The sequence below is a fragment of the Candoia aspera genome, chromosome 4 (genome assembly GCF_035149785.1).
Source record: "Candoia aspera isolate rCanAsp1 chromosome 4, rCanAsp1.hap2, whole genome shotgun sequence".
Lineage (NCBI taxonomy): Eukaryota > Metazoa > Chordata > Lepidosauria > Squamata > Boidae > Candoia > Candoia aspera.
Window position 1 is genome coordinate 106416054 of NC_086156.1, and position 14288 is coordinate 106430341.

At 43.2% G+C, this 14288-nt stretch overlaps 1 protein-coding gene across 1 annotated transcript; it reads left to right on the forward strand.

The window, feature by feature from the left end:
- Positions 1-1031: 1031 nt before the first annotated feature.
- Positions 1032-8689, forward strand: LOC134496910 (vomeronasal type-2 receptor 26-like). The gene is made up of 5 exons (XM_063302625.1): positions 1032-1295; positions 1704-2555; positions 6768-6995; positions 7570-7696; positions 7788-8689. The coding sequence occupies exons 1-5, from the start codon at positions 1158-1160 to the stop codon at positions 8687-8689; spliced, it is 2247 nt and encodes a 748-aa protein (XP_063158695.1). The 5' UTR covers positions 1032-1157.
- The last annotated feature ends 5599 nt before the right edge of the window (positions 8690-14288 follow it).

The following is a 14288-nucleotide window of genomic DNA, read 5'->3' on the forward strand; positions in this document are numbered from 1 at the left end:
AAACACCTGAAGAAGTCATGTCAGTCTTTTCTACTTGGGGACATTCCATGGATGTTTCACAAAGCAGTTCATCTTTATAGACAAAGAAAAGAATCGTGGAAGATGGTAGTATTCACGGAGTCTATTGTATTCATGTTGATGCCTCAAGTGTTGTGCAAGGATCCTAGCATTCAATGCCACCATGATGAGCCTCTTCCTATTCTTCATACATATCATCAGCTTGAAGAAGTTAGCATTGCTGGCATTATTTCTGTGTTCTTTGTGTTTTCTAATCCCATTGATTTCAGTCAACATCCTTCCCAGGAACTTCAAGATGCAGTCCTGTAAGCACATCATTTATTTTCAAGCTCTGTACCCTGCTGTTCAGTCTCATGATGCTCAAAATATTTCCCTATGAGCGATAGTAACAAAAACTCCTGAAACACCCCTCTCAAATTAGGATGTCTTGATCTATTTCCAAGGTCAAATTAAGAGTCCTAAATGAAGGGGAAATATCCTTTCAATGATGACATACTGTGACTTATTCAGTGGACAAGGCCAAACATACATTATAACAAATCGTATCTAATTGTCTCTAACAATAGAACTTACAGTGTTTATATATGGATGCAGATTAAGTTACAATAATGTAATTACCACTGAAAACTGTGAGATGAAAACTATCCAGGACCAACTTTTTAAAAATCTGATTTCACTAATAGGAAAATACAGCTACATTGTTCTAGATAGAAGCCATCCTTAAGAAGCTGGGTTTTGATATTGGATATTCTTCATGTATTAAGAAATGATGCTCCCAGCATCAATCCAGTGTTTGTCTTTTATTAAAGACACACACACACAGAGAGACTCTGCAGTGGTATGTATGTAGTACTATTTTGCTTTGCATTTCCAAGGATTCTAACTGAATAGTAAAATTATTGAACTAAATATATTCACAAAATATTGTACTGAAATATTGCAAAAGCCATGTTACGAACCTTTCAAATGTTGCATGTTATTTTGGTTACAGAGTATTTTTTCAGAATTACCAGCACATCCTGGCCTTAGTGTTTACTCTAAAGGAGATCAATGAAAATCCCCAGATCCTGCCCAATGTCACACTCGGCTTCTACATTTATAATAGCAATTTCAGTCCAGGTTGGATTTACTTTGCCTCAATGCATCTTCTCTTCACTGAGCGCAGATTCATCCCTAACTACCAGTGCAGTGTCCCAAAAAATCTGGCTGTAGTCATTGGGGGATCTGACATATGTCTCCACATGGCAACTATACTGTGCATCTACAAAGTTCCTCAGGTAATGTGTGCTGAAGATGAATGTCACTATTTGAACAAACTTACCATGTTACTCAATAAGATCTGGAGCATGGTTCAAACTTTATTTTGTGCCTTCAAGTCGGTGTTGACTCCTGGCGACTGCCTGGACATGTCCCTGCAGTATTCTTGGCAAGATTCAGAAATTTGCCATTGCCTCATCCTTTCTAGGGCTAAGAGAGAGGGGCTGGCCCTAGGTCACCCAGCTGGATTTGTGCCTGAGGTGGGAATAGAACTGACAATATCCTGGTTTCTAGGCTGATGCCTTAACCACTACATCAGACTGGCTCTCTCAAAGTGTTAACAGCTTTCTAATTAATACTAATCAAGGAGCATTTACAGACTTCCTGTATTGGATTTGTCTCTCTCTCTCTCTCTCTCTTTTTTTTAGTTGGCATATGGCTCTGCTCCAGTCATGGATAAAGCAACTCAAGCTATTTTCTTCCAACAAATGTTTCCAGATGAATCCCACCAACACAGGGGCCTCCTCCAGCTATTGCTGCATTTTAGGTGGACGTGGGTTGGAGTTCTTGCTGTGAATGATGCCAAAGGAGAGAAATTTGTACAGGAGGTGCTCCCCATATTTTCCCAGCATGGCATCTGCTTTGATTTCATAGCAGAGTTCCCAAATGCGGCTTTTTACAGTGACTTTACTGATTTGATCGATGAAGGACTCCAAAGGTACAAAGTTGTCATGAACAGCACAGCCAATGTGATAGTCTTGTACGGTGAAATGCAATCCATATCAATTTTGAGAACATTTCTCCAGTTTTCAGAAGTGGAGGATACATCAAAGAAGACAAAAATTTGGGTTATGACAGCTCAGATGGATTATACATCTATTTCTGTTCATAGATCCTGGGACATCCATTTCCTGCATGGTGCTTTATCCCTTGCAGTACACACAAAGGATGTCCAAAACTTCCAGGAATTTCTTGAAAGTATAAATCCAATCAACAACCAACATGATCATTTTAGGAGAGATTTTTGGGAGCAGGCATTCAATTGTTTCTTCACCAACCCTGAAACAGAGATGTCTGAGCAAAAATGTACTGGACGGGAGAGTCTTGAGACCCTTCCTACAGCTGTGTTTGAAACACGCATGAGTGGCCATAGCTACAGTATTTACAATGCAGTCTATGCTGTGGCACATGCTTTGCACTCTCTGTATTTATCTAAGTCCAGGCAAAGAACAATAGTGAAAGAAGGAAGGCAACGCTTTCATGATCAAGTGTTGTGGCAGGTAAGATCTTAAGCAGAGGAATGTGGAAAACTTCACTATATCTATAATTTCAACTTCTGCCCATAGACTTTAAAGGAAAACAGTCTAAGGAAATTGGCATTTGGTTTAAAAATGAAATGTAGCAATTTCTTATCCAACTGAATTGTGTATGAGATCGGGTTGAAATCACAAAGGATGTTCCACACCATAAGTAATACTATATTCCTTTCATTCAGTCAAAAACCTCCATAATCATCAGATTTGAACTACATGGAAACAGGTGGTAAACAGACTTCATTTGCTATACTGAAGCAAAGACTAGACAGCCACTGGATTCAATGGTTTTGCTTTCCCCTTCAAAACCTCATGTGAGGTTCCATGAGATTTATTCTTTCTTAGAAAAAATTGGGACACAGCTCCTCAATTTTCCAAAGTACTATTTTGTCCACCTATCATAGAATTTCCTGATGAGGATACCTTCATCCAACCCAAAAATGGATTAGGAAAACGCTGATAATAGTAGTGAGTCAACAATACCCTAAAGGACTAAAGATGCTAGAATGATAGGCGTAGAGCTACAGCTTTTTTTTTTTGGTATATTTTTTTATTAAGAGTTTTGAAAAGAATATAAAAACTGACAAGAACTAATATAAAAGAAAGAAAAGAAAGAAAGGAAAAAAGACAAAGAATAAAAAGACAAAAAGTGCAAAAAGAATGAAAAAAAATAGAAGTAGCTTCCAATTTTCTTTGCAGCCAAATATAAGTACAATTGCAAAATTTCCTTTTACTCTATGTTTGCCAGAAGAAAAGCTCTCTTTTTTCTATTATCTATTTTTTATAATCATCAAAGCCAATAAGATCATTTTTTTTCTGTTTCATGCAAAATGTCTATAAGGGGTTTCCAGTCAGCAATACATGTATGTGTTGTCTTTTCTCTAATCAAGGAAGTCAGTTTGGCCATCTCTACAAATGCCATCATCTTCACCAACCATTGCATCGTTCTCAGTAGTGCTGAGTCTTTCCACTTTTAAGCATATAATAATTTCGCTGCAGTTATCATATGTGAAAACAAAGTTCCATGCCTTCTTTGGCAACTGTCTGCCTATCAGTCACAAAAGTAAAGCCTCTGGTTTCAATTGTATATTAGTCTTTAAAACCTTCTGAATTAGTCTATGCATTTGCATCCAAAACTTTCTGGCTTTTTTACATGTCCACCAAATATGATAAAATGTCCTTTCCTGTTGTTCATATTTCCAAAATAAATTCTAAGTACCATTATACATTCTAGACCATTTCTGTGGTGACATATACCGATGGTACATCATTTTATAAAAAATCTCTTTGACATTATAACATAGGAGATGACCAAGACAGGATGCTATTCTGGGTCCTTCTTTTGCCAGACATGTACTTTCATGGGGTGAGAGAATCATACAGGACATTTGAACAGGACATTTAGGCCATCACATCCTGCTCAGTGTGGGATTTCAGATGTGACTGGTCTACCTCAACCTGAACACATCTAGTAATGTGTTATTTGGAGAACAGGCATTTATCTTCTTGGCTTCTCTGGTGTATCTCCTTAGCCTGGTTGCCAGTGCTGTGAGCCTTTGTTTAGCAGCCTCTAGTGCTTCAGATGGAGTCAGGCCCTTGTGTTTTTTCAGTAGCTAAGTCTTATCCTTAATCTCCACACCCTTATGCAGTTCTACCAGCTGACTAAGTTCTCCAAGTTGCCTTGATCTTAGCCTCCAACCTTATTTTCCAGGGTGGTGGGGTTTTGCTGTTCTTCTTGATCATGTAGCCAAGCATCTCCAGGATTACAGTAGCTGTAATGTATACCAGGTCACTGGTTTGAATTATGATATTAGTAGGATTGTCATGAGGGCTCTATTGGCATCTTCTAGAATACTAACTGTTAGTACTTCTCCACAGAGTCTTGGTAATTGGTCTCAAGGGTTGACTGTAGCTAGTTTGTCCATGATCTTATACTTCATATCAGCTGCTGTGCTCTGTAATGGAGGGGGTGGCAGTGACGTTCTAGCTTCAGGGGTTGGCTGCACCTCCAGTTGTTCTTCCAGGTCTTCTTGAGTCCAGGATGTAATGTGTAGCTGGTCTACAGTATCTCAAGTTGTGAGAGCAGCTTCCTATTCATTATATTGAAGCATTGGTTACTAGCTGTTTCTCAGTTGGTTTGGATGTAGGTCTTCTGTCCATCCATAGTTCCTTCATGTTTCAAATACTCCCTCTCATTAGGTCCACTGTTGTAGTAGCATTCCATCAATTCCAGGTTCTCTTGTCTTGTCCACATATGTTTTGTTCCAGTCGCCCACTTATTGTCAGATTGTCCTGGTTCCCCAATATGTGGCATGGACCTTGTTAATTTGGGTGATGTCTGAGCCAGCATCACACTCATAGTTTGTGTCACTCTCATATTTTAATTAGGCAGGTGAAGTGTTAGGGGATCTTTGCCCAAGGACCACTACTGCTAAGATAGGTACCAACCTGGATTGAAACCCTGTATACCATGTCAAAGGGCAGCACTCTAATCAGTATGTTATCCAGCTACATTTATATATAATATGTTATAGATATATAGATATACAGTAGATATAGTTAATTAGTGTTTCCTTTCCATTCTCTGTCATCCTTGTTCTAGTAGGTGCTGCTCCTGTTTTCTATTTGTTAACGGCCCAATAAATGTGATTGCATGAGGAAGTCCAATATCTGTACTGTTTATTTTGGTCATATAGCAGCATAAAACTAATAACATAACAAGCACTCTAAAATAGAAGTAACAATAAATTATCATATTGATGGAATAAAATAAAGTAAAACTAAATAGAATGAATATTAAATTACAATGTACAGGTATTAAAACCTGGGAGAGACCCATAAAATTACAATCAATAGTTTAAATGATATAGATAACAAAGGTAGGTAACTATAGATAAAAACATAAGAAATACTAGGATTTATAAAACTTTACAACAATGTAAAGCCATACTAACTTATATTGAATCTAATACTTGCAGAAGCCCTACTAGGGATTGTTGGGATTATAAGAGTTATAATCCAACCAACTGCAACAAGGAAATAACAAACAAAACATAGACTGGTATGTGTATATTTAAAGGGAAAACAAAATGTGGGCCAGGGAGAGAAACGGGGGAGAGATTATAGAATATATTGGTTTATGGGAACTTGGTAGGGCTCAGCATCACCTCACTTGGAGGAGTTGTTTGTGTTTGATCATACTCTAACACAAAACTGGGCTGAAATCCCTGCCTCCTGGTCAGCTAGCAAGAGAATAAGGTAATCACCCTCCAACCTGCCTGGGTATTGTATTATAAATGGGGAAATACAAATATCTTGTAGGTTTCTATAAAAAAGGTAACATAGCAACACATGACCATTTTGGCGAAAAGGTTCTCTAACATATCAAAAGAGGTACTGCTCTGTCCTTGTGGTGAGAGGGAAATTGAAATCTAAGCCCAATATACTGGGGGAGTGGGGGCAACACATTGTGAGATTATAATTTATCAATATCAATTCAGTAAATTCCATGAAAACTATTGATTCATCTGTTCATTTAAATTAATGAAGAATACCTAGGATGGCTCCTTCATTGCCATTCTGCTCATCTGTTCCCACTGCTGAACTCCTACTTAGAAATTATTTTCTAAGTTAGAAAATTGTTTTCTAAAATTATTTTCTAAATTATGAGTATTATTTTCGTAAATTAAATAAGCCTCTGTCCTCCTGTAATGCAAATCCATTGTACTGTTGATTTGACACTGGAATGAAAGAGAAAAAAATGGTCCTTTTAAATCTCTGTTATTATTGCTGTAGTAGTTGCTACTCTTCTTTTCCATTGGTTAATCACCCATTAAATGAAACTGAACAAGTTTTGTGCAATATGCTACAAAAATATGTGTCAAGTTTAAAATGTGTAGATTCATTGGTTTCATGATGTCCATCTGATCTTTTCAAATAATGAGCCTTACCCAAGATGGGGCCTTTGTGTGTGGAGGCCAGGGTAGTTGATCTTATTGCCACCACCAAAGACGCTGAAAAAATTGACAGATTGATGAGGAAAGTGAATGGAACTCGCTATAGTTATAAATGAAACTGGCTATTTTGTTAAGAGAGTGGAACCAACCATCCATTATGAATGTCCTCCCTCCCTCCTTTCCTTCCTCCCTTCCTCTTCCTCCTTCTTTCCCTCCCTTTTAGCTTCATTCCTTTCTGAGAAGTATCTCATTCAACAACAGCATTGGTGAAAAGATCTCTTTTGACAAAAATGGGGAATTTATTGGAGGATTTGATATTATCAACTGGATCACATTCCCAAACCAGTCCTTTCTTAGGGTTAAAGTTGGAATGATAGATCCCACAGCTCCTCCACACAAATTCTTCAATATCTCTGTGGATTCTATTGCATGGCCAATAGGATATCATCAGGTTAGATCTTTCTCCTTTTATTTAAGTAGCATTAAAAAATCTCTGTTAATGGAAGTTCTTTGGTGTTATTATATAATGTTATCATAGCTACAAATGCCCTGGGAAAGGAAGAAAATATCTAGAGGGATGCTGACATTTCAAATATTTGGTAAAGAATAGTTGCACTTTTTATTATAAAAGAATCATTGGCCCTGTAATTTTTTCTTTACTAGCTATGAACAAAGTCAACATGTTTTGAACTGCAACTTGCAGTCTCTGAACTAGATTTCTTCAGTCTGGTGACCTCTAGATGAAAAACATTATAGCCCCATCATCTCTACCAGGCACAGAGATGATAGTTTGAGGGTAAGGGTGATGGTTTTAGCTATACAAGATGGGAAGGCCAAAGATTCCAATAACTGTAGATATCTAATGAACCAGTTACAGATTGATTACATCTCAAAATGATGTCATCATGCTACTTCAAACTTCTTAGGAATCACTTTTTAATCTGTTGGCTCCCCAGTAACAGTATATCTCCACATGCTTTCCTTTCCCTCTATATCTTAAAACATTATTCTTTATTTATGGATAGGTACCACCTTTTTCTTTGTGTAATAACCCTTGTAAGGCAGGATACAGCAAAGCCAAGAAAGAAGGGGAGCCATTTTGCTGCTATGATTGTCTTCTGTGTCCAGAGGGGAAAATATCAAAGGAGAAGGGTAGGAATTTTTCAAATATAATCGGACTAAACCATTTTCAGTAGAACACTGTATAATCCACTATCTTCACTCCTGTTACATTCTTTTTCAGACATGGATGACTGCTCTCTGTGTCCAGAAGATCATTATCCAAACCCTGATAGAAACAAATGCATACCAAAGCAGATCACCTTTTTGTCCTATGAAGAACCCATGGGGATCAGTCTGACTGTTCTTTCACTTTGTTTTTCTGTCATAACAACCCTGCTACTCACAATCTTCATTAAACACAAAGACACTCCCATTGTCAAAGCCAACAACCAGATTCTCACCTACACTCTCCTGGTTTCCCTCCTCCTCTCTTTCCTTTCTGTGTTTCTATTTATTGGAAGACCTAATAAGATTGTGTGTCTCCTTCGACAACCAGCTTTTGGCATCATCTTCTCTCTGGCTGTTTCTTGTGTATTGGCCAAAACCTTTGTTGTGGTTCTAGCATTCATGGCCACCAAACCTGATTCTAGGTTGAGGAAATGGGTGGGTGGAAGAATGGTTAGTTTCATTCTTCTTTCCTGCTCCCTTGTTCAAGCCAGCTTTTGTGCTGCATGGCTGATAATGTCCCCACCATACCCAGATTTTGATGTGCACTCCTTGTCTGAAGAAGTCATCATGGAGTGCAGTGAGGGGTCCGTCACCATGTTCTACTGTGTCTTGGGCTTTATGGGTTTCCTGGCTGTGGTCAGCTTCTCTGCTGCTTTTCTAGCTAGGAAGTTACCTGATAGTTTCAATGAAGCCAAATTCATCACCTTCAGCATGTTGGTCTTCTGCAGTGTTTGGCTGTGCTTTGTTCCAACCTATCTAAGCACAAGGGGAAAATATATGTTGGTTGTGGAGATCTTCTCCATGATCTCCTCCAGTGCTGGCTTATTGGTGTGCATTTTTTCCCCCAAATGTTTTATCATTGTGATGAGACCTGAACTGAACAATAAGCATCAGCTAATGAAAAGAAAGTTTTAAACCTTTGCCTCTTTGCCTTAGATTATGTATAAGTACCCATATATTTTGGTAATGTTTGGCAACAGTTCTTTTGGGGGAATTTTGTTGTTAGGTAATGCTGATGAAATAAACAGCATTGTCTGATTTCTTTTATTTTTATTTTTATTTTTGTATTTCCCAAGTCTGGTATAGATTAGTGCTACACCATTTTTTTGTTTCTTTGTATTTTATAGGACCAACCCAAAGTGACACCAAGTTTTCCCCTTTGTGGGCAAATATGTGGATAGTAAGATCCAAATGTGATGAAGGTGGCAGGTGTCCACTCAGAACTGGATTTCCAGTGCAGTAGAATTCATGAGGGATTGTTAAATAGTCTGATAGCCCTGTCAGCCATTTAACACAAAACATTTCTTTTTTCCAAATGAATCTCTACATCATCTTGTTCTTTCCCTTCTAATTGAACTGGATGTGATCTAGGGTTTAATATGTTTTCAGTAAGAATTTTATTAATTTGCAAACAAAAATAAAAGCTACCGAAAAATTAAAAAAAAAAGCTATAAAGAAAAAAAAACTAAAAAGATGTGAAAACACAGAAGCAATTTGTCAAAAAAAAAAATTATGGAGAAAGGTGGCTTCCGACTTTTAACAGCAAGAATAGATGACAATTTTTCATAATCAATCCCTTACTTAAGCCAAAGTCACATTATTTCTATAGATCATACCATTGGCTCATAAAAATAACTAAATACTGTTGCTCCCTCCCCTTATATTAAAAGAAAAAAGGATATATACACCCCATAATCAACTCCCCCCCAAAGACAACATTTATTTAATTATTTCCTTCCTACTACTATTCTATACATTCCTGTCTACTATAATAAACATCAAATTAAAAGAAAAACATAAATTGTCTACTATTATACTTGGTAATACAGAAATTTTAACAATCTTAATCATGTGAGACCCAAAACCAAACATTCTTTGTTGATGTTGTTGTTGTTATTATACCTTAATAATCTTAATCCAAATCGTTAAAGCTAAATGAAGTCAGCCAAATCCTTAAAGCAACCCAGATAAATATTCTTAAATCCTTATCCCACTTCAAAATAAACCAAAACATTTACATATCTCCACATTATGCACAGAGCTTTTTTCTTAAAGAAATCAAACAGCCCAATTGCCTCCCTCAAAAATTCCAACTTTTCCTCAAGAAAACACCCATATGTATTAACCCCTTCTTTTCCAAGGCACTCCATCAGAAGATCCATTTTACTTATGGCTTGCAACTTGATTTGTCCCTTTAAATTCTTCAACTCCACTATCCAGTCTTCCTCTAGCATCTCAGCAGAAGTTGAAGAAATATTCCTGACATTGTTAAACTCCTAAGTTTCCTCTTTCATCCACGACATCCCCAACCAGATGAAACATTTAAAGCTGATATTTTCCACAATGTGCTGAATGCCTTGCATAAAAACTTGGAAAGAATCTGCTTAATGTCTTGATGGAAGTCAGAGAAAATCTGCTTGAATATCTCCATGACTCATGCAGTAGATTATGGCTCCCCCTAGAAGCTTAATCAGCGGCGACTCAGTTGAAGATATCAAAATGTTCAAAAGTTGTTTACATGAAGTGAGAGTGAACAGTAGACTGTTCTCAAGGGAAAGTGAACAGGAAGCTGAAGGTTCAAATCAGCTAATTCAACATGTAGGAAATTGGTGATTTCTTCAAGTAAAAAAATAATTTCTCCAGTAAAAAAATAATAACAGGGAAGCAATTATTTACACTCAATCCTCCTTAATATTTGGATGGGAAACAAGTCAAAACTTAAAAGAATTTTTTTTTAAAAATTAACTCCAGAAATGACGATAAGCACCAAGAGAGCCCACTTCTCCTTGCTATAGAAAGCCTCTCTTAGGTACATAAACTTTATCTATATCTATATGTCATGAGTGCCGTTGAGCTGAAGACATCAGCGCAATGGCACACATGACAATAACGAGGAAAACGGGAAGGGGCTCAAGATAAGCAGCCATCAACTCACAAAGAAGAAGGAAGAAGATACAAAGGCTAAGCGGATCGCGAGGCACACCCAAGCTGTTAGCGCTAGCGCAACGGAGATCGCCCAGCTGACAGCAATCACTGGATGAATAAGGAAACCGATGATGGGCGATCCCGGAGCGCCAGCGGGGCCTCGCAACCCCTCACCTACCAGCAAGACAGCATGTTGGACAAAGGGGGGGTGACGTAACCCTGAGTGAGGGGGCGCTGACCGGCGTGGGGTATTTAAACCCCGCACCGGCGCACTCCTGTCACTCTCAGCTTTTTTCTACAACTGGCACTACGCGATGAATAAACCAGAGCCTGCTTCAACTGAACCAGTGTCTGTGCATTACTCGGCGTTAGGCAGTGCATGACATAAAGCTGAGAGTCACAAACTCAGCCTCGCCAAGCCCCACCGGACGACAACGAGCCGCGGGAGGAGTAGACGGCGAGAAGACCAGGAACGATGAGGCCGGCGCGACGCGGACAAGGGGGGCGAGCCGCACGGCAAGAAGCCGAGGAGGACCGATCAAGGCCAGAGGCACCGCGGACTCCCAGAGCCATGGACACCCACCCGGCCCAACCCGAGCCTCAGCTCCAACCCCAAGGGGAGATGGCGATGGAGGCAACCCGACCACGGGAGGGAGCAACATACCTCCCGAGACCAGCGGAGAACCCCGCGCCCCACATCGCACCCCAGCCACGGGCGTGGAGTGGCAGCCCAACGGCGGTAAGCACGGGGGAGGACGAAGAAGCAACCCAGCCGACGGCGGAGGAAGCGGGCCAACGGACGGGAGTGCCTGAACCCCACCGACGACCCACCCCCGCCGACACACCGATGGAACCGGCCCCAGCGGCGGCGCGGATCGCGGACGGGGACGCACAAGCTGGACTCGTGGCCATGGAGACCCAACTGAAGGAACTCCGGACCATGCTTCAATCGTTGATGTCCCCTGCACCGCCCAACGACGTCCCCGCACAGGTCCAAACCCCGAGCGAGGCGCCGCACTCCCACGGGCCAGATGATGGTCAAAAAACGGCCCAGGCGGACGACGCCACAGGCCGGGAAGTGAGAGGAGGGGGCTCACAAAACGCCCGGGCCCCAAAGGACTTCCCCATCTTCTTTGATGGGAACCCCGCAGAACTGTCGTTCTTCATTACGAACGCCAGGGAGTTCATGGGGAGGCACGGACACTCCTATGACTCCGAAGCGGACAAGATCGCAGCCGTGGCGATCAAACTACAAGACCGGGCGGCGGACTGGTACGTCCAACTGTACGAGTCCAGCTCCCCCGCCCTCGCCAACTTCCACGCCTTCATCACCGAGATGAAGAGCTACTTTGAGTACCCACTAGCCAAAGTGAGGGCGAAAAGCGCACTCCAAAGACTCAAACAGGGCGCACGCACTGTCCCGGACTACGCCCTCGAGTTCAAAGCCCTCGTGGGGAAGATCAACGACTGGTCCGAGACCACCCTGCTGGAAATGTTCAAAAGGGGGCTCAACCGCGACGTACTCCAATGGGCCCTCTACCGGGACGACCCGGAGACTCTACACGGTTGGATCCACCTCGCGGGGAAAGCAGAACACGCGCACCGCACCTTCCTCATGGCAACGACGGAAGACACGACCAACACCTGCCCAAAGGTACCCGCGCCACACGTGGGGACGGCCGGTCCCACATACCCAAGGAAGAAATTTAATCGCGGGCCCTGCGGGAGGTGTGGAAAACTGGGGCACAAGACGGCAGATTGCTTCGCCAACCGACCGCCGGCTAGTGTGCCCAAACCCGCCCCGAAAACTAGCCTCAGACCACCTAACCCGCCGCCGCCCCCCCACTGCCGAATGACCGGAGCCACAGCGACACCAGACGAAGGCTGGGACGCCTCCTGGGGGGGAGAGGACGCCGTAGACCCAGACCAGCTGGCGGGAAACGCTCCCCGCCTGCCCTGAAATGAGTTGCGAGGCAGGCGGTGGGACAGCAGCACGGACCACCTCGACTGAACAGCGAAAACTCCGTGATAATGGCGGCAATCAAACTCTCTGCCAGCAATGGAGTCATCACGGCCGCGGCACTAGTGGACTCGGGGTGCTCGAAAAACCTGATCCACCCCGACTTAGTCGCCAAACTCGACCTCCACTGCTCCCCCCCCCACGCCGCTGGCATTCCACCAGCTGGACGGCTCAACAGCGGGAGGGAAACCAGCCACAATGCAGACCGAGCCGGTCACCCTGCAAATGGGCACTCACACCGAACGCACATCGTTCGTAGTCACCCACATCGGCCGACCCATTGCAGTCTTGGGAATGCCATGGCTCGCGACAAACAACCCGCGCATCGACTGGGAGACCCGCACCTTCCTATTCGGCGACGGCGAGTACCGGGCGCCAGTTCCGGCGGGCAGAACCAACCCCACTGTGGGACGAGCAGAGGCGGCTACACAGGACAACACAGCTACCACGGCAGACCTACCGGAACAATACGCTGACTTCTCCGAGGTCTTCGGAGAGGCAGAAGCTGATCAACTACCCCCCCACCGCAAGACGGACTGTCGGATTGACCTGCTGCCCGACGTCCCCTTACCTAGACCGAAGATCTACTCGATGACCCCGAAGGAGATGGCAACCCTCCGGGAGTTCATCGATAAAAACCTAGAGAGGGGATTCATAGAGCCAGCATGCTCACCGGTCGGAGCCCCCGTCTTATTCCGGGAGAAGAAAGGCGGCACCCTACGGCTCTGCACCGACTACCGGGGCCTAAACGCGGCTTCCCTGTCCAATAAATACCCCTTACCCCTGGTAAAAGATATGCTCGCCCACCTGTCCACGGGCAAGGTCTTCTCCAAGCTGGACCTTCGCGAGGCGTACTACCGCATCCGAATCAGGGAGGGGGACAAATGGAAAACTGCATTCAACTGCCCCCTAGGCGCCTTCCAGTACAAAGTGCTGCCGTTCGGACTCGCGGGGGCCCCGGGGGTGTTTATGCAGCTCATCAATGAGGTCCTGCATGAACACCTGTTCAAAGGGGTCCTCGTCTACATAGACGACGTCCTTATCTACACCAAAATGCACGAGGAACATGTGACCCTAGTCAGACAAGTCCTCGATAAGCTAAGAAGGGCGCAGCTCTATGCCAAACCCGCAAAGTGCGAATTCCATAAAGCGCGCCTAGACTACCTGGGGTACCGAATCTCCGGAGACGGCATAGAAATGGACCCCGCAAAAGTCGAGGCGGTGGTGAACTGGGAACGCCCCCGCAACAGACGCCAACTACAGAGCTTCCTCGGCTTCGCGAATTTTTACAGGTCATTCGCCCGGGGGTTCGCGGAGATAGCCCTCCCCTTAACGGACCTCCTCAAAACCAAAGGGGTGGGGGACACCCGACGTGCCAAGAACCCGGGCACAGTATTGAATTGGACTCCCGCGTGCCAGACCGCATTCAATAAGTTGAAAGCGCTGTTCACCACAGAGCCAATCCTCGCGCACCCGGACCCAGAACGGCCGTTCGTGGTCCAAGCCGACGCCTCAGACTTCTCCCTGGGGGCCATCCTACTCCAAAAGGACCCCACAGGACTCCTGAAA

Excerpts from the sequence above, each read along its gene's own strand:
- LOC134496910 (XM_063302625.1), top strand. The coding sequence starts at position 1,158 with ATGCATCTTCTCTTCACTGAGCGCAGATTCATCCCTAACTACCAGTGC. Across the intron at positions 1,296-1,703 it reads GCATCTACAAAGTTCCTCAG|TTGGCATATGGCTCTGCTCC; the intron begins GTAATGTGTGCT and ends TCTTTTTTTTAG. Across the intron at positions 6,996-7,569 it reads GGCCAATAGGATATCATCAG|GTACCACCTTTTTCTTTGTG; the intron begins GTTAGATCTTTC and ends ATTTATGGATAG.